General features: G+C 59.8%; 3 protein-coding genes across 14 annotated transcripts in view; all 3 read left to right on the plus strand.

Moving 5' to 3' along the window:
* Positions 1 to 7,457, plus strand: part of MYO9B (myosin IXB) — an 86,447-nt gene extending 78,990 nt beyond the window's left edge. For 9 of the 11 annotated variants that reach the window (XM_035726440.1, XM_035726443.1, XM_027582682.1 and 6 more), the window contains 11 exons: positions 115 to 226; positions 1,292 to 1,365; positions 1,835 to 2,027; positions 2,107 to 2,235; positions 2,490 to 2,595; positions 2,794 to 2,925; positions 3,817 to 3,940; positions 4,354 to 4,401; positions 4,758 to 4,900; positions 5,763 to 5,890; positions 6,014 to 7,457. In XM_035726440.1, the coding sequence (XP_035582333.1) occupies positions 115 to 226; positions 1,292 to 1,365; positions 1,835 to 2,027; positions 2,107 to 2,235; positions 2,490 to 2,595; positions 2,794 to 2,925; positions 3,817 to 3,940; positions 4,354 to 4,401; positions 4,758 to 4,900; positions 5,763 to 5,890; positions 6,014 to 6,429 (1,605 nt within the window). In that variant the 3' untranslated portion in view covers positions 6,430 to 7,457. The remainder of the gene's footprint in view (positions 1 to 114; positions 227 to 1,291; positions 1,366 to 1,834; positions 2,028 to 2,106; positions 2,236 to 2,489; positions 2,596 to 2,793; positions 2,926 to 3,816; positions 3,941 to 4,353; positions 4,402 to 4,757; positions 4,901 to 5,762; positions 5,891 to 6,013) is intronic. The other 2 variants (XM_035726458.1, XM_035726445.1) reach the window with 2 other exon arrangements.
* Positions 7,458 to 8,560: 1,103 nt separating this feature from the next.
* Positions 8,561 to 11,801, plus strand: USE1 (unconventional SNARE in the ER 1). Its single transcript, XM_027585132.2, has 8 exons — positions 8,561 to 9,013; positions 9,360 to 9,409; positions 9,581 to 9,659; positions 9,750 to 9,902; positions 10,415 to 10,427; positions 10,864 to 10,891; positions 11,184 to 11,358; positions 11,601 to 11,801. Exons 1-8 carry the CDS (start codon positions 8,846 to 8,848, stop codon positions 11,781 to 11,783), a joined length of 849 nt encoding a protein of 282 aa, XP_027440933.1. The 5' UTR covers positions 8,561 to 8,845; the 3' UTR covers positions 11,784 to 11,801.
* Positions 11,802 to 14,054: 2,253 nt separating this feature from the next.
* Positions 14,055 to 16,663, plus strand: OCEL1 (occludin/ELL domain containing 1). 2 transcript variants are annotated; one of them, XM_027585205.2, is made up of 5 exons: positions 14,055 to 14,668; positions 14,797 to 14,996; positions 15,220 to 15,385; positions 15,637 to 15,690; positions 16,355 to 16,663. In XM_027585205.2, exons 1-5 carry the CDS (start codon positions 14,066 to 14,068, stop codon positions 16,358 to 16,360), a joined length of 1,029 nt encoding a protein of 342 aa, XP_027441006.1. In that variant the 5' UTR covers positions 14,055 to 14,065; the 3' UTR covers positions 16,361 to 16,663. The 2 variants fall into 2 exon arrangements, with proteins under 2 accessions (XP_027441006.1, XP_027441005.1); XM_027585204.1 differs by lacking the exon at positions 16,355 to 16,663 and adding an exon at positions 15,874 to 16,281.
* The last annotated feature ends 2,133 nt before the right edge of the window (positions 16,664 to 18,796 follow it).

Genomic DNA, 18,796 nt, shown 5'->3' on the forward strand with positions numbered 1-18,796 from the left:
ACCTCGGCCCTGAGGTGCCACAGGCTGCGTTCAGGCTGGGCAGCCTCGCAGTGAGAGCGTGGGGGGGCGGGGGTCTGCCCTGACTGCTCAGCGCCCTCCCCCACGGCCCCCCAGGTCCAGCAGCACAATGGGCACGTGTTCGTCAGCTACCAGGTGAGCATCCCGCAGTCGTGTGAGCAGTGCCTCTCCTACATCTGGCTCATGGACAAGGCCCTGCTCTGCAGCGGTGAGTGCTCCTGGCCCTCGCACCATGCCCCCTGATGCTCCACGACACCCGCTTCTCCCCCACCACGTCCCCAACCTCTCAGTGTGCACCAGGGCCTCCACTCGAGCCACGGGGTGGATCTTTCTGGAACACTGCCCTGGCCATGCCTCACCCACTCAGTCTTCCCACTGCCACCCTGGGGCAGATGCCGATTCTCAACCGGCTCTGAGGCCCCCACCCACCTCTGCCACCTGCCCTCCACACGCCCACCCCAACAGGTTACCCCATGTCCTCCCTCCCAGCTTACGTGCACACTGTTCCTGCTGCCTGATCTGCCAACACCTCCCTAGACCCTCGGAGTCCCTCCCCCATGTGGCAGGCAAGGCCAGTCTGCCCCAGAGGAACCCTGGGACACAGACGCAGCCCGGGCCCACCCAGTGGGCAGGAGGGTCTGGGCCTGGGTGCGGTCAGTCAGGTCTCTGGCGGTTGTGTGTTCCTGCCACGATCGGCCAGGCCTGTCTCTCTTCTGCCCAGGGTGTGCTGTCTCTTCGGTCCCTGTGTATCCCCCAAGTGTCCATCGCAAATACTCGGGCACTTGTCACCGCCCTGAGACAAGGACACTGGATGCCCCCTCCTTTCTGGTCTCAGCTAGCTTTCTCTCTCAAGCATGGCCCCCCAAGCCCCTGCTACTGTCCCATTGGCCAGGCTCTGAGGCCACTGACAGTCACCAGCTGTGAACGTCTGCCCACATGGCTTCCTTGCCTGGGAATTGGGGTAGAAATTCATATGTCTCACGTTTAGAAGCCAGTTGGTGGAGGGACGCCTGGGTGGCTCAGTCGTTAAGTGTCTGCCTTCGGCTCAGGTCATGGTCCCAGGGTCCTGGGATCGAGCCCCGCATCGGGCTCCCTGCTCGGCAGGAAGCCTGCTTCTCCCTCTCCCACTCCCCCTGCTTGTGTTCCTGCTCTCGCTCTCTCTCTCTGACAAATAAATAAATAAAATCTTAAAAAAAAAAAAAAAATAGAAGCCGGTTGGTGGGAACCTGGGGCCCTTGATGCACCATCTGTGACCCCCCCCATGACCTCCTAGTGTGCAAGATGACCTGCCACAAGAAATGTGTACACAAGATTCAGACCTACTGTTCCTACACATGTGGGAGCAAGGTGAGCACCCCCCAGGGCCCGGAACTTTCCAGAAGACCTGGGGGAGGCCATCCCAAGCCATGGGGAGGAGAGGGTGTGCTTGGTGCAAGGCCAAGGTTGGGTGTCAGGTAGGAGGAGGGAGCCGACAGGAGGGGCTGGTCCAGAGAAGAGCACCCCCCGGTTCTGTCAGAGCCCCTTGAGGTCCCCCGAGGCAGGGCCGGGCTTATGTGTGCATCTCAGACCCCCCAGCCGTGCTCCTCCCTCCTCTAGGCGGAGGGAAGCCTCCAGCTCTGCACAAGGGAGGCCGGGTCCCAAGTGCTGGGGCTGCAGCAGGAACAGGACCAACTCCCCCGAGGGAGCTGTGGCTGCTGTCAGGCCTGAGAGAGCCCAGCGGCCAGCAAGCCCACCTCCCCAGCCGGGCGCCCCCAGCCGCCGGCAAGGAGGGAGGGAGCCCACACGAGAGGCCTGAACCCCACCTCTGGTGTTGCAGAGCGAGCCAGGCGCCGAGCCAGGCCACTTTGGCGTGTGCGTGGACAGCCTGACCAGTGACAAGGCCTCCGTGCCCATCGTGCTGGAGAAGCTTCTGGAACATGTGGAGATGCACGGCCTGTACACCGAGGGTCTCTACCGCAAGTCAGGCGCTGCCAACCGCACACGGGAGCTGCGACAGGCACTGCAGACAGGTGGGTGTCGGGGGCGGGTGGGCACGTGGCGGGGAGGGTCCTGCCTGCGCTCACCAGCCCCCGCCCGGCCTGCCCACAGACCCCGCAGCCGTCAAGCTGGAGAACTTCCCCATCCATGCCATCACCGGTGTGCTCAAGCAGTGGCTTCGAGAGCTGCCTGAGCCCCTCATGACCTTCGCCCAGTACGGCGACTTCCTCCGAGCCGTGGGTGAGTCCCACTGCAGCAGCAGCGAGGGCAGGCGGGCGGCCACGGTCGGGGCTGGCACCACGCGTGCTCACGGCGGCTGGGCGGGGAGGCGCGGCGGAGGAACCAGGGCTCCGAGTGGCTGGCCTGGCGCGGGTGCACCCCTCCACGGCCCTGCACCTTGCCACACACCCGTCCCAGCCCTGCCCCCCCCCCCCCGCCCCCGGGGACGTGTCAGGGCCAGGCCTACAGGGAGCTGATGCCCCGGGCCCCCCCAGAGCTGCCAGAGAAGCAGGAGCAGCTGGGCGCCATCTACGCCGTCCTGGAGCACCTGCCTGAGGCCAACCACAACTCGCTGGAGCGGCTCATCTTCCACCTTGTCAAGCAAGTGCCTGCCGCCTGCTTTCTGTTGGTGGGGGGGGGGGTCCCCATCAAGAGCCCCTCCACGGTGTGCCCCGGGCCGGCCTTCTCTGGTGGCTCCGCCCCTGTCCCACCTCCAGGCCCCTTCCCCGAAGCAACCGCAGGGCTCGGGCCTCAGATCCGGGGTCTCCCTGGCCGCCCTAACTGCCGCTCCCCACACAGGGTGGCCCTGCTTGAGGACGTGAACCGCATGTCTCCCAGCGCCCTGGCCATCATCTTCGCACCCTGCCTTCTGCGCTGCCCCGACAACTCAGACCCGCTGACCAGCATGAAGGACGTCCTCAAGGTCACCACGTAAGTGCTGGGCGCCAGCCCCCGCCCCGCCCCCCCGCATTACGTCTCCTCCAGCAGCTAGGGCATCCCTGCCAAGTGCTTTTGAGGCTGAAGAACGCAGAGGAAAGGAGAAACCTCTCTCCACTTGCAAGGCGAGGGGCAGACGGGGGGGCGCCCAGCATCCTGACGTCCTTGGTCTCTGGTAGCAGCAAAAAATGTCAGGAAAGCAGCAGCTGTCTGGGGGTCTCTTCTGCCCCCTGCGCCACCTTCAGAAGTTTTCAGGGTTTTTCAAATGAGCTCGGAAGTCGTCAGACGTCAGGGACTAAGAGGCACTGTTTAGGCTTCAAGCTGTAAAAATAAGAACCTGTCACCCTAGGTGGTTTCTTGTGTGGCTCTGACACACCCGCGTAGCCACGTGGTGTTGACAGATTTTCTTCCAGCCTCTTCCGGCACTTTCTTTGCTCCCTTTTTTCTTATGTGGTTGTGACGATGGAAAACCCTGAGTTGTGACTGCCTCTCTGTCGGGGCTGAGGGGCCTGCCCCCCACACTTAACTACTCACGGTGCTCCTGTGGGCCCCTAGGCTTCCGTGTGCGGCGGGGCAGTCCCCACCCTGCAGGGGGACTGTGACGGGCTGGCTCACTTTGGTCCACGGTGCTGTGCTTCCTCCTTCAAACCGGGAGGCTTGTGGAGACGGGGCCTCAGGCTCAGAAAGGTGGAGTGAGCCTCACGAGGTCACACAGCACGCTGCCACAGAGATGGGAGCCACAGCCCACAGCTGCGTCTGTGGCCCTGCCTGGTCCCGGGCTCTCCATCTCGGCCCCTGGGCCCCAGTCTCCGGCCAGTGCCCTCTGGACGCCAGGCCCTGATGCTGGCCATCCTGCGGGCAGTCACTGGGTCACCTTCTCCACAGCTGCGTGGAGATGCTCATCAAGGAACAGATGAGGAAGTACAAGGTGAAGATGGAGGAGATCAACCAGCTGGAAGCTGCGGAGAGCATTGCCTTCCGCAGGCTCTCCCTCCTGCGACAAAACACTGTGAGCAGGCGGGGTGGCAATGGCCGGTGGGCAGGGCTTGGGGGCGGCGGGGGCCCTTGCATGCCCTTGGCCACAAGCCAAGGGCGCGTGGTTGAGGGCCAGTTCCCCCACGTTGGCTAAGTGACCACCTTCCTCGCTCAGCCTCATGCCGACTGCCCCTCGAAGGGCAGCATGGGACCTGTCATCCACTCGGTGATGGTTCAGGTCATCCTTCTGCCGCTTCTACAGGGAAAAGTCCCTACCGCAGAAGTGGCCCCACAGTGAGGGTGGGGACTGAGGGGGGCAGGTCCTGGGCTCCCACAGGAGGACGCTGTCCTTGCCCCCGCAGTCCGATGTGGCTCGGTGCCCGTGACTTGTGCCCGTGTGGTGGTCATGGCCCCTGTGTGGTCACCCTCTGTTCGTCTCTTCCCCAGCCATGGCCTCTCAAACTGGGGTTTTCAGCTCCCTATGAGGGGGTCCTGGTATGTACACGTTCCGCGGGCCGCCCTGCATGTCTCCGGTGCAGTGCATGCTGGGTTCCCCTTGTGCCCGTGGTCTCATAGGATAGACTGAGCATGTCCTAACCCTTCTAGAAGTGCATGCTGGGGGAGGCCCACTGCCTGCTGACCACCTGCACTGAGGATGACTAATCAGCCAAGCACCAGCCACTCGGTCCCCACATGATCCCTGGAGCAGCCTCACTAAGCCCACCCTTCCACATCAGAACTAACCTGATCTCCCCGAGCTGTTCACAGCACCCTCTCCCCTCCCGGGAGCACGAGCCCCCCCCCTCCCCCTCCCAGAGGGGCCAGCCACACCTGCCGCTTCTCTGTCGTAGAACAAGAGCCCCAAGGCCCGGGCGAGCAGTGCCAGTGGCCCGGAGGAGCTGGGGGCGCTTCCAGAAGAGGAAGTCCCCAGCGGCGACGAGGACCGTGAGAAGGAGATCCTCATTGAGCGGATCCAGTCCATCAAGGAGGAGAAGCAAGTGTCTCTGTCCCCTTTCTGCCCGCGGCTCTGCCATCCGGCCCCTAGCCCCAGGCCCCTCCGCATAGCAGACCCGGCTGTTAGAGGAGGCTGACAGGCTGGGCCCATTCCCGTCGTCCGCTACCTACCTCCTGGGGGGCTGCTATCCTCAAAGGCAGCCTAGGGCTCTGTTTAAGCCCCCGCTCGGCCCCCACGAGCCATGGTGTCCACAGGGAAAGAAGGGGCAGCAGAGGGGTAATGCCCAAACTTGGTCTTCAAGTTGGTTTTAGCTAGTGTGACCAATTAATCTGTCACCCGGTCAAGACGTGAGTGTGTAGGGATGCCACTAACATTATGCCAGGACCGGGGGCGACTGGGTGGCTCAGTCGGTTAAGCGGCTGCCTTTGGCTCAGGGCATGATCCCAGGGTCCTGGGCCCGAGTCCCGCATGGGGCTCTCTGCTCCGTGGGGAGCCTGCCGCTCCCTCTGCCTGTGGTCTCTCTGTCAAATAAATTTTTTTAAAAAAATTATACCAGGAGGACAGGTGTGATCTGGGCCACTTGGCCTCCGTCGTCTTAGGAACAGGGTAGAGCACTCGGGCAGAGGGACCAACACTTGCAAAGGCCCTGAGGCAGGAGCCTGCCACTAGCTCAGTATAGGGCCAGGTGGATGGCTTCCCTCAGCAGCCTGACACCATCCTCCCCGGAGTGTCTCTGGGCCAGGTGTGATTCGGGGATGGGTGCTGGGGGTGCTGAGGGCAGGGACTCCCATCCAGGACCAGGAAGGCCTGTTCTGTACCCTGCTGGCCTGGCACTCTTGTTGGGTGGTCTTTTACCTTGGGAACAGCCTTGGACACCACAACCCCCTCCCCCCGCCCCCAGGGAGGACATCACCTACCGGCTGCCGGAGCTGGACCCTCGGGGCTCCGACGAGGAAAACCTGGACTCAGAAACGTCGGCCAGCACTGAGAGCCTGTTGGAAGAGCGGGCCGGGCGGGGGGCCTCAGAAGGTCAGTATTAAGGCAGCGTCTGCTTTTCTCCTTCCCGTGTCCTCCACCACCGGCAGGCCCTGGGGCAAGGGTCCATCTACTGGCCCCGAAGCTGCAGTAACCCTGCCGTCTGTCTCTCAAAAGGGCCCCCCGCGCCTGTTCTCCCCAGCCCCGGCGCGCCCACCCTGAGCCCCCTCCCCGTGGCAGCCGCCCCTCCACGACGAAGGCCGTCGTCCTTCGTGACGGTCAGAGTGAAGACCCCCCGGCGGACCCCCATCATGCCCACAGCCAACATCAAGCTCCCGCCCGGCCTGCCCTCCCACCTCCCCGGCCGGGCACCGGGTGCCCTGGAGGCCGCTGCCCCAGTGAGGCGCCGAGAGCCACCTGCCCGCCGCCCGGACCAGGTACACTCTGTGTATGTCACACCCAGTGCTCACCTGCCCGTGCAGGGCACGCAGGAGCCCCTGGACGAGGGCGGCCGGCCTCCGGGGGCCAAGCGGAGGTACTCCGACCCCCCGACCTACTGCCTGCCCCCCACCTCGGGCCAGGCCAATGGCTGAGGGCCGCAGTGCCGAGTCCCCACGAGTCTGAGGACCAGCCCGTGCCAGAGCTGGGCACTGAGCTGCAGAGCCAGCATTTGGCTGAGAAGGATCCCGAATGAAAAGCTCCAAGACAATGTGAGGTGGGCACCAGCCCCAAGTGCAGAGTCCAAGCAGGGAGAGGCCAGCCAAGGCCCGGCCGCCCTTGCTGAGCCCCCACACCACGTAGATGCGCCCACCCAGAGCACCAAATCATGGTGGGCGGCCTGGCATCTCGCGTCTCCCACCTCCCTTTTTGTTTTATATGGTAACTGTTTCTTTGTGCGTGGTTTACATAACTTTAAACTGTAACAGCCTTAACGAGAGACCAAATTGTTTTTTATACGTGTATGTACAAACTTTTATATTAACGCCCTGCATCTCCCTTATAACCCGGACTTGAGTCTTCAGAGCAAAGCCTGCACGGCCACCGCATGTCAGGGGCTCAGACCCACAATGAGGACGGCCTGGGGCCCACAGTCTGAGGACCGGGGCCTTGCACACGGGATTTGGACCCTTGGGGCCCCCGACTGCCCCAGGTGTGTCTCGGACGCATACTCTGGCCCAGTTGGCCTGCATCTGAAGGAATGTTGGAGCCTCTCTGGGAATCAAGGCTGGTGGCTGGAGTCAGGGCACAAGGTGGTCGGCAGCCTCCACCTGCAGCACCACAGACCTCACATCCCAGGGAGACTTGAATGTGGCCATCACTCTTCTGTCCGCCATGCCCCAGACTCGGGAGGCCAGAGGAGGCCACCCTCAGCATACTGCCCGCTCCGTGTGGCCAACAGGAGCCGAGACTCAGGACCACTCACAGGCAGGGAGGGCAAGGCCTGGGGTTGGACATTCCTGCTGGTCGACAGTGACAGCTTGGGGATCTCCGGAGTTGGGCTACCCCTCTCTCAGGCTTGGCTCACTCCTCAGACACACGGCCACAGGTCTGGGACGGGAGGTGCCCCAGGTGCCCCACAAGCCGTGCAAAATAAAAAGTGCCTGAAAGGTGTTTGCTTGCAGTTCCTGCTCACGCTGGGTTTGGAGTTCATTGGAGAAGCAGGGGGCTAGCAGGTGGGGGTCCACCCTGTGGCCTCAGCCAAGACGGGTGCAGAGCGAGGGGCTGTGCCCCTTGTCTGGGAGGACCCGCCCTGATCCTCCAGCCAATTGTTGTTGGAATTTCACATGTGCTTCTCACACTAGAGTGGTGCACTTGCTGGAGGTGCTTGTTTATTGATCTGGAAATGGGGAGGGGGTTGCCAAAGAGCCTGTTGTCCTGGAAGCTGCCTTCCATTGCCCTGTTTTAGCACCCAGCCTCTCCCCGAGGAGGGCTTAAATACCAGCTACAAGGCCGTCTCCCTCTGAGAGGATCAGTCCCTGGTGGGCCCAACGGAACCGGAAGCCACCCCCCCCCCCCACTATCCTCTCTCAGCCCAGCTCCCAGGCTGCAACCAGATGGGCAGCTGTGGGAACCTGCTGGCAGGCGGGGCCCATGGGGCCGGGGTGGGGGGAGCAGTGAAGAACCCTAGTCCAGACGGCACATGAGGGAGTTGGGAGGCTTGTCTGAGGCCACACGTTTGGGATGGGGTAGGGCTGGGATTCAGAGCCTGCCCCATCTGCCTCCAGTGGCCCCCTTCATCCACCCTGGGTTTAGTCTCCTACATAGTATTTTGCGAGGACACCAGGCCCACGTGTGACCGGGACGCAGGTGACGTGAGGGGTGGGAAGATGGATGAGTGCCGCAAGCCAGGCTCCAGTCCCTCTGAAGCTCCAATTCTTAACCCTGTCCTCCGCAGGCCTAGGGGTGGGGGGAGGTCGCAGGATGGGCCTTGACTGGGGCTCTCTCCATGGGAGTCTGGGCGTTAGCGGTGACCCTGCCCCACCTCTCACCCCCAGAGCTAGCTAATATCCCCCCCCCCCCCCGCCCAGGCAGGCTTTGTCACACCACCCCTTTTCCAAAGGAGGAACCAGGCCCGAAAAGTTAAACTTCCTCAAGGCCACTGCGGGGGGTGGAGTCAGAATCAGACCCGGAAGCTCATAACCACAAACTTCGGTGGGCCCCTAAGCCTTGGATACCTTAGTCCCAGGCCCGTACCCTGGGAAGAACCGGGGAAGGCTGCCTGCATACGGAAGAGCTCAGCGTGGGAAGAACCCAAACAGAAGTGGGCGTGGGGGCGGAATTTTGAGCAGGAGATAAGGAATAAGCAGAGGACGTACTGCACATGGGACTGACATCGAAGGACCGGTCCTTTTAACCTTTCCGGAAGGGTTAAGACGCTTGAGAAGGGAAAACGCGATTTAGCCCTGAGTAAACACAGACAGGAAAATGCCTCTCCTTGAAACAATACATTAGTTCCGCCCCAAAGACGCAACCGCCAACGAGTGGTGGACGCGCCCGGAAGAAGCCCAAATGAGAGCACTTCCGCCCTTCTCCAAGATGGCGCCGGCGGAAGGGGCAGCGTACCGCCGAAGGGTGATGGCAGCGTCGAGGCTGGAGCTGAACCTGGTGCGGTTGCTGTGCCGCTGCGAGGCGATGGCAGCGGAGAAGCGGGACCCGGACGAGTGGCGTCTGGAGAAGGTGAAGGAAATCTTTACTGTCAAGCAGAGCCCGACGCCCGGACGGCGGCCCCCGCAGCTAGCGGCCACCGGGCCCTACGCCCCAGTCCCCACAGCCGCCCTGGCCACGCCCCTTCCGGCCGGCTCCGCCACGTCCACCTGTAGCTCCCGCCCCATTCCCTATAGGTCAGCTAGCCCCGCCTCCCTGACACGTGGCTCCTCCCCTTTCGGCCCAGCCCGCGTCTTGGCCCCGCCCCCTTAGTGGCCCTCCCGCCCCCAGCCCTCACCCCCACCCCCACTTTGAGCAGGACAGGGAGGAGTGGGAGGGTGTGGCAGACCAGGCTTACACCCCCACTTTTCCTCCCCAGTACGTGGGAGCCCTCGAGGACATGCTGCAGGCCCTAAAAGCCCAGGCAAGGTGAGTGCAGGCGGCCACAGGGGCTTCAAATCTGGGATGGGAGTCGGGGGCCAGGGCCGGTCCCTGTTGGGGAATCCCTGGGTTCCAGACCGCTGCTGAGACCCCTCCCGAGACCCCTCCCGGAACTGGGGACAGTGGGCAGGTTTTCTTTTTCCTCTTCTCGCCTTCCAGCAAACCAGCCTCCGAGGTGATCAATGAATATTCCCGCAAGGTCGATTTCCTGAAGGGGATGCTGCAGGCAGAGAAGCTGGTGAGCCGGCCTGCTCTACTTCCTCAGCCCTCATCACGCTCACCTGCCCAGGACCTGCCCCTCTGGTGACCCCTTTTCCCTCTTCGGCAGACCTCCGCCTCCGAGAAGGCCCTAGCCAACCAGTTTCTGGCCCCTGGCCGTGTACCAACCACAGCCAGGGAGCGGGTGCCTGCCACCAAGACGGTGCATCTGCAGTCGCGGGCTCGGTACACCAGCGAAATGAGGAGTGAGCTGCTAGGCACGGTAGGGCTTCCTCCCTGGTCCTTGGGAACCCTTTGGTCAGGGACAGTTCCGTGCCTGGGTATGGCCAGAACAAATGCTGGCGGGTGCAGGGACCCAAGGGGACCCAACAGCCTCTGACCTGGGCCATCAGTCGGCTTCCCAACAGAAAGGCGGAGCCAGGACTTTGCTAGACGTATAGGAGTTTGGTCCAAGGCAAAATTGGTACTTACCTAGTTAAGGTCCAGAGCGACAGATAGATGGTTTGCCACAGACAGATGACTGTTGTCTCATCTTGCCACAAATGGACAAGTTTTTCCATCTGTAAAATGGGACGGCAAGTGTGTTTTTGAACATTTTATGTGGATCAGGTAAACCCTTCGAAAAACGAAGAAACTGAGGCCCAGAGGTCATGGGACTTGCCCTAGTCCCTGAATGAGTGTGTGTGGGGGGGGATTCTGAGAGCAGAAAGGACAGTTTGGGGGGGGGGAGGCAGGACAGATAGGTGACTTCATGCATCTCTCTTTTTCCCACAGGACTCTGCTGGAGGTGAGTCGCCCTGAATGAAACAGGACTTGAGGCTTAACTGTCGAGCTGCCTCACATCCTTTACCTGGCTCCCCCAGGGTGTTCCACAGCCCAGGGAGCATAGCCCCAGGGGTGTCACCTAGTTATGCCTGATGGGGGTGCCACAGAGGAGCTGGCTCCCAGAGGAAATAAAGCTGGAAACTCCCAGGCCACGGGGCCAGGTTTAGGCCAGCAGAAGGGACGTGGGGCCTCGGGGAGCCCAGATAGGGGTTAGGAAAACTTCTTAAAAGAGAGGGCTTTTGAGTTAGGGCTTTGAAGCATGATCAGGAGCTCACTGGGCAGCCAGCTAGATAGGCAATGACATTATGAATAGCAGACACATCATAGGCAATGATCAGGAAGCCGGAAAACAGGAAACCAATCCTTTCCTTCTTCCTGCTTGGCTTTTTCGCTTCCAGAGCCCCAGCTGGATGTGAGGAAGAGAACGTGAGTGTCTTCAGCCCTTGGGTGGCCCTGGGGGGTGAGGAGGGCGGGCGGTTGAACGAACCTTGGGCCACTGAAGCACCAAACCACGAGGGCCTCCACAAGCATCTAAAGCACTGATCAGAAGCCACTTCTGGGGATGCTCTTCCTAAAAGCCAAAGTAAAAAAGGGGAAACGGAGCACCAAGCAGGGCAGTGGCTGGAGCCATAACCTCTGGGTTCCTTGGGAACATGTTGCTTTCTTCCGCTCCCCGGCCCCATCTCATGCCTACTTGTCCACCCATGTATGAGGTCAGTGGGGTGACGGGGCCCAGACCGGGGGATGAGAAACAGTCGGCAGCCGAGCTGGACCTCGTCCTGCAGCGACATCAGAACCTCCAGGAGAAGCTCGCGGAGGAGATGCTAGGCCTGGCCCGGAGCCTCAAGACGAACACACTGGCCGCCCAGAGCGTCATTAAGAAGGACAACCAGGTGTGAGGACTGTGGGAACTTTCCAACCTCTGCCCTGGGACATCAGAGAAGGCTTCCCAGCAGAAGGGCATTGTGGCCAGGGCTTTGTTGGACAATAGAAGTTTGATAGTAGGCACAAACGGAATTCCCAAGAGAGGGGACAGTATCAGCAAAGACCTAGAGGAGCAGACTTGCCCCCAGGTGGCGGGGAGAGGCCACACTTGGCCGCAGCCGGGTTGACACTCTCCCTACCTCACCCACAGACCCTGTCACACTCCCTCAAGATGGCTGACCAGAACCTGGAGAAGCTGAAGACAGAATCCGAGCGGCTGGAGCAGCACACACAGAAGTCAGTCAACTGGCTGCTCTGGGCCATGCTTATCATCGTCTGCTTCATCTTCATCAGCATGATCCTCTTCATCCGCATCATGCCCAAACTCAAATAAAGACCTGTCTTGGCCCACCCTGTCTGCCCTCTGTCTGCCCTCCACCCATGTCCAGGGCTGCCCTTTGGGCTGGGCAACAATATGGGAGGGTCTTTGGAGGTTCCTGAGAGCCACAGAAAGTGCATGAGCAGGAGAGGAAGGTCAGTCTGGGAGGGGTGGTGACCCAGTGAACTCCCCCTTTGGTTCCCCCCTGGTACCCACCCCATACCGGAAAAGGCCAGGCCACAAGAAGCCGCAGGAGCCCCCAGGCTGGAAGAGGCAGAGCCAAACACGGTGCCTTCAGCCCTGTGCGGTTGGGGTGAGGCTGGAGGGTGGGGGAGAAATGGGGCTATATCTGGAGGTCAGCCTGGAGGAGGGAGCATCAGGGCTGAGCCTTCCTTGAGACTGAAGATGATAGTTCAGAGATAGCACTTAGTCCAGCCACAACCTGAGCTCTCCGGAAACTAGAGGCTTCACCAAGTCATTCAACAAACACATGAGGGTTTGTGGAAACTCTGCCCTGCCAAGGTCACAGCCTGATCATTTCAGATGAGAACTGGGGGGGGGGGGGGGGGGGGGGGCACTACTCCCTCCTGAGTAGGGACCCTGGAAGGGGTTATAGAGTGGGAGTCCCAGGAGAACCATTGGTCCTGGGCTCTGCTCTCACCCCAGACGTTGAAGGCAAAGCCTGTGAAGGGGGTGATCAAGGGAGCTCAGTGAGGGAGGCTGTGGGCAAGTGACAGGTGCACAAGGGTGTTTGTCCCAGACCCATGGGAGTGTAGTGGGCACTATGGGGACAGGCATGGAAGTGCCCTAATGGACCCCCATCAACATAGGTGTAAAAACACCAAGTAAAGCTTTTTATGAGCTCTAATGGCAACTTTTTAAAAAATACATCTTGAGGGGCACCTGGCTGGCTCAGTCAGTAGAGCACGCAACTTTTTTTTTTTAAGATTCTATTTATTTATTTGACAGAGACACAGTGACAGAGGGAACACAAGCAGGGGCAGTGGGAGAGGGAGAAGCAGCCTTCCCGCGGAGCAGGGAGCCCGATGCGGGGCTCGATCCCAGGACCCTGGGATCATGACCTGAGCCCAAGGCAGACGCTTAATGACTGAGCCACCCAGGCGCCCCAAGCATGCAACTCTTAATCTCAGGGTTGTAAATTCAAGCCCCACTTTGGGTGTAGAGATTACTTAAAATCTTTGAAGGAAAAAAAAAAGTAGATCTTAAGAAGGTTCACGCCTAAGATGCAGAGATGGTTCAATAGGAGTTTGTTAATAGCCACATTAATGCATCAGGAAACGCAATCATAGGGTGAAATGGTACATTGTACTGTTCAGTATCCATTGCTCAACGTCTCAATAAAAAATTAGCAAAGATAGATATTTTCCTCATTTAACTGCAAAATCTCAAGCCAAGGAGCATTGAATTTAATGAGCAAATACTGGCAATTCTGCCATCAAAGAGAGGGAGGTGGAGGGGAATGTCCACAGTCCACCCAACTCCCCCGAAGATTTAACATTGTCTGGAAGTGCTGGTCAATTCAACTAAACAAGAAAGAAGAGATTCGACTGAGAAATGAGAAAAAAGGGCAAAGTTATTTGCAGATGATATGACTAGAAAAACCCAAATTAACTAAAAAAAAAGCGATTTCAACCAGAGAATCCAGTAAAACAGCAAGGGATTTAATTTAGTTTCCTACATGGGGTGGGGGGGGAAGCCTGCAAAATGTATTGGACGATCTCACCTATAATAGTAGAAGAAGATACACTACTTGTTTAAACTACATCCTTGGTATACAAAGAGCTCCCAAAAATCAACAAGAAAAAAAATGTGCAGGAAAAGAAAGACAAATCATTTCTGAACTTTTTCTCTCAGGAGGTTAGTCAAGACTTAAAACTTTTAAGATACACTTCTGGGAAACCGTGATAGCACTGGAGTTACAGAAGTTGTGGGGAAACCAGTATTTCTCACACTGCTGCTCAGAGTATAATAATCTAGTGATTAAAGAAATATTTTTAAAATTTAATTGCTGAGTAAATAAATAAATACAAGTGTGCCACAACCACCGGTTTTTCAGGCCAAAAAACCCCGAGGGTCAGAGAAGGTGAGTCACCAGCTCCAAACACCCAAAATACACGTCCGGTCTCTGTTGGACTTGAACCTGCTGCGCTTCAAAAGTGGACCCACTTCCCTTAACGCTGGGTCCCGCCCCCTCACCGCCAACCCCGCCCAATCTCTCTAGGCCCCGCCCCGCCCTGTGGAGCGACCCCGCCAGTTGGAGCCAGCCTTTGAGGTTAATGCACAGCCCAGACTTAGGCGCCTCTCCGGCAGCGGACCCAGGCTCGGAGACCCGGACGCTGGGACAGGTAGCCCCGGACCGGAGCGGTCCGTGCGGCCCGCAGCTGGGGCAGAGGTCCCGGGGGACTTCTCGGGGGCGGTGTCCGTGGGCTTCACGCGCCGTAGCAGGCGAGGCTGCAGCAGCGCGGGGGTTAACTGGAGGCGGGCCCACCCAGGTTACGCGGTGGCGTCACGGGCGTCGCGCCTTTCCGGGTTACGCAGCCAGGGGCGGGCTGCTCTGGGAGCCAATGGAGTGCGTCTATGCAAATAGCTGCGGAGCTAGCGCCTTCGCCCGTCGGTGGAGAGTTGGCCGCTCCGGGCTCCGCCTCCTGGTGGGCCCTCCGGGCTTCCCCGCCTCCCGGCGCACCTTTCTCTGGTGCCCACAGGCGGCCCGCCGACCGCCCCCGCCAGGCGGGGACCACGGCGCCCCCCGCAGGACCCGCCCGCCGCCCCGGGGACGCCCGAGCGGCGCCTCCCTGAGGCCGATGCCCACCCGGGAGTCCTCAAAGACCCGCGGCTACCGGGGGGACCTGCAGACCCGCCCGCCCGGCCCTGGGCCCCCGGTGAGTCCGAACGGGAGGAGGGTCCCCAGGCCGAGCCTAGGCAAAAGATCATTCCGCCCAGTTCGAGGGATCCTGCCTTCCCCATAACCCTGGTTAACTCCAAACCATGATTCCTGCGGCTCCCGCAGCGGTTGGTGCCTCCAGGCCCGGAAACCAGCGCCCCCCGCGCTCTGTGCGAGCGTCAACCAGGAGCGCACAGGGCAAGGCCCAAGAAGATTGTATTTGAGGATGAGCTGCCATCCCGGGCCCTCTTGAGCACCAGGAAGCCTATTGAAGCCATCCCCAGGGGGCATATGCCAAGGGCCCACCCAGTGCCCGACTATGAGCTGTGAGTGACCCCCCCCCCCACGTTGTTCCTGATGCCTGGGAACAGGGAAGGGGCACTGAGGACGGGGCTTTGACAAATGAATAGGAGTTTACTAAATAGTAAAACGAGAAAAGGGGCTTTTGGGGCAGGGAGTCTCACATGGGCAAAGAAGAACAAATTAAACTGATTGGGGGAAAGGGACGAGTTCTTTCCATTCACACTCTGCTCCACTTTAACCCCGCAGTAAGTACCCACAAGTGAGCAGTGAGAGGGAACGGAGCGGCTATGCTGCGGTGTTCCAGGACCAGTACACAGAGTTCGTGGAGCTCCAGCAGGAGGTGGGCTCTGCACTGGCAAAGCTCCAGCAGCTGGAGACCTTGCTGACCTCACTGCCCAGGCCGCGAAGCCAGGTCAGCCCCAGCAGAAACCCCTGCCCCACAGCCCTTCCAGGTAGTGGACCCTGGCCTCTGGGACCCCCCTCTGAGTCCAGGTCTCTGGGCCCCTTCCTCCTCTCGGCTGGGTGGGCATCACAACCTAGGGGTCAAGGTCAGCCCTTGAAGTCCTCACGAGATAGGTCACTTTGTCTATCTGAGCCTCAGTTTCCCCATGCCTCCTTGGGTTCAGCATCCTCTGAGCCCCCCACACCCTTCTCCACTTGCAGAAGGAAGCCCAAGTTGCCGCCCGTGTCTGGAGGGAATTTGAGAAGAAGCAGACGGTGAGTCATGTCCCCTGAGTCCCACCGGCTGGCCTTTGCACCCCTGACCCTCCCATGAGGCTCAGTGTGCCCAGTTCCATGGAAAGAAAACTGAGGCCCAGAGAGAAAGGGGCAAAGGGTTGAGCCGCGGAGGGCCAAAGACCAGAGTACCACAAGGACTTTCCTGGGTCTTGCCCTGCCCAGGACCCCAGCTTCCTGGACAAGCAGGCTCGCTGCCACTACCTGAAGGGCAAACTGAGGCACCTCAAGATGCAGATCCAGAAGTTCGATGAGCAAGGAGATTTCGAGGGCTCTGTGTACTTCTGAGTGCCCTGGCAGACAGGCAGAGGGACCCATTGAGGTGGCGGTCCCACCTGCCCTCGCCTCTCCTCCTACCTCCCGGCTTTAGCTCCTGCTTTTACACCCTCCTGGGGTAGTTTTGGCGAATGCCTCAGCCTCTGAGACCCAGCCCTGAGGGTGCCTTCCTCCTCCGGGAAGCCGTCCCAGAACCTCCTCAGGGACCACCGGCTCTGAGCCCAGATCTCAGTCCATCCCCTGGAAGCAGGTCTTGCCTAAGTCTCTATCTCAGTGTAATAAACGTCTATGAAATGCCTACTTTGTACAGCTGCTTAACGCTCCTGAGCTCACTCAGCTGTCACCGAAAACTTGTTCTTCCATTTTCCAGAGTTAAAAATCGAGGTTCCGGGAAAGGGACTTACCCAAGCAGGGTGTGAACTCGTCTGTCCAGAGGGTTCCCTCTCCACCCAGAGCCTCACGTGGCCGCCTGGTGGGAAGCTGAGGGGCTGACGTCCAGCATTACTGCTCAGCCAGGCTTGGGCTGGGGGAGCTCCAGGAGCCAAAAATTTTCAGTAACTGGGGCACCTGAGTGGCTTAGTTGGTTGAGCATCGTCGGATTTCAGCACAGGTCGTGGTCTCAGGGGTCATGTGATCGAGCCCTGCGTCGGGCACCGGGCTCAGTGGGGAGTCTGCTGCTCCCTCTGCCCCTCTCCCTGCTCTCTCTCCCTTTCTCTAAAATAAATAAGGGCGCCTGGGTGGCTCAGTCGGTTAAGTATCTGCCTTCGGCTCAGGTCATGATCCCAGGGTCCTGGGATCGAGCCCCAGGTTGGGCTCCCTGCTCGGTGGGGAGCCTGCTTCTCCCTCTCCCCAGTCATCTCTCTGTTGCTATCTCCGACTCTCCCAAATAAATAAATAAAATCTTTAAAAAATAAAATACTTAAATCTTTTTAAAAAAATTTCCAGTAACAGAGGCAGGGCTGGCAGAGGACCCTCCTCAGTCTTAACCGGTTAACGGGCATCCTACAATATTCATGTGGCAGAATGCCGGGGACCTGGAGTCCCTGATGCCAACCCAGATGCGTGAGCCCTTAAAACTCTCCACCTCTCCCAGGGCACTGCAGGCCCAGCATCGATTGATGCCAGGCAGAGTATGAGCGCAGCTTGTGCCTGGCTCTGGGGGAGAGTCCCATGGTGCCCACCCCATGCCAGGCCCGAGGGAGGGAGGGGCGCCTGGGGGGCTCAGTTGTTAAGCGTCTGCCTTCGGCTCAGGCCATGGTCCCGGGGTCCTGGGATCGAGCCCCGCATCGGGCTCCCTGCTCCGCGGGAGGCCTGCTTCTCCCTCCCCCGCTCCCCCTGCTTGTGTTCCCTCTCTCGCTGTGTCTCTCTCTGTCAAATAAATAATAAAATCTTTAAAAAAAAGATTTTATTTATTTGAAAGAGTGTGAGAGAGAACATGGGGGGAGGGGCAGAGGGAGAGAGAGAGGGAAGCAGACTCCTTGCGGAGCGCAGAGCCCGATGTGGGGCTCGATCCCAGGACCCCGGGACCATGGCCTGAGCCGAAGGCAGCCGCTTAACTGTCTGAGCCCCCCAGGCGCCCCCGTCTGACTTTGCCTCCCAGGGGAGCCCCAGGGGATGGGGACCGTCAGAGAGGCATACTGCAGGCAGGGAAAGCAGTGTCAGCCACCAAATCCCAGAGTCCTGTCCCAGGACCCGTCCCCACGGGGCCTGTCTCCTCAGGGAAGATGGCCTGGGCCCAGTGAGAGAGCAGTGACAGAGGGCCGGATGGCAGTCTCAACCACAGGACCTCAGGAGGTCTTCTTGCGAGGACGGCCGTATGCGTCGGGTTTTGTAGTTCTGCAGTCAGGCCTAGACAGACATCCACGTTTCTGGCCTGGGGACTGGACAGCAGGACAGACAGAATGGTCTCGCTCAGCTCTCAGATGTCCTGTGCACCTCATAGGTCATCGCCGTCCAGCCCAGTTGCAGGGGGCACACGTTTGCTTACCTGCAGGGCATCGTGGAAGACGCGGACCCCGGGCAGAAACAGTCCACCCTCCAGTGGGAGCCCCGGGTCCTCTCCATCCCACTCCTACTTCAGTCCCCTCTGGGGGCAAAGCATACCCACAAGACCCCCATTCATCCCCCAGGAAATGGATTCAAACACCCCGTCTTCCCACTCAGGCCTCTTCCAGGATGGACATGAAGGAGGCTGGGTGCTCATGGGGAGCGTTTTGAAGGAGGTTTAAGAGCTGAGCACGGGCCCAGCCTGCGGAGCAAGACCTGAGTTCTTCCCCGTTTTCAAAGGGGCATCTTTGATGGAGGGCTTGTCTTCCTGGCCTGCCCCCACCATCCACGCTCTTTCTGCCCACCCTCTAGAGCCACAGTCCTGACAGTCAGCCCCACAGGCGCCTTTCCCACCACAGAGCTGGGCCCCAAGCCTCTGAGGCCAGGATGGCAAGGTCCCTGGTGCCATCACCCCACATCAACTTAAGTCCACCTTCCAGATGTCAATCTCTGAAACAAGAGTTTTTTTAGTTACATGTGAGAAGAAACCAAACTCAGCCTCGGGCACAAAAGGGTAAATCTGGGATCATGAAACTGAAGCACCTAAAGGTTTCAGATACGGCTTGATCCAGGGGCTCCAAAGGCATCCTGGGAAGTTGGTCTTCCTCTTTTGGCTCTTTCAATTACGGCCTATTTCCTAATCCCACCATCAAATCTCAGTGGCCATCTCTGGGCCACACGCCCTCCCTGAACCAATTGCTGTAGCCAGGGGAGGGAGGGCTCTGTCTGGGCTGAGAGGGAGGGCTCTGTCTGGGCTGAGATCATG

This window comes from Zalophus californianus, chromosome 1 (assembly GCF_009762305.2).
Source record: "Zalophus californianus isolate mZalCal1 chromosome 1, mZalCal1.pri.v2, whole genome shotgun sequence".
In the NCBI taxonomy this organism is placed as follows: Eukaryota; Metazoa; Chordata; class Mammalia; order Carnivora; family Otariidae; genus Zalophus; species Zalophus californianus.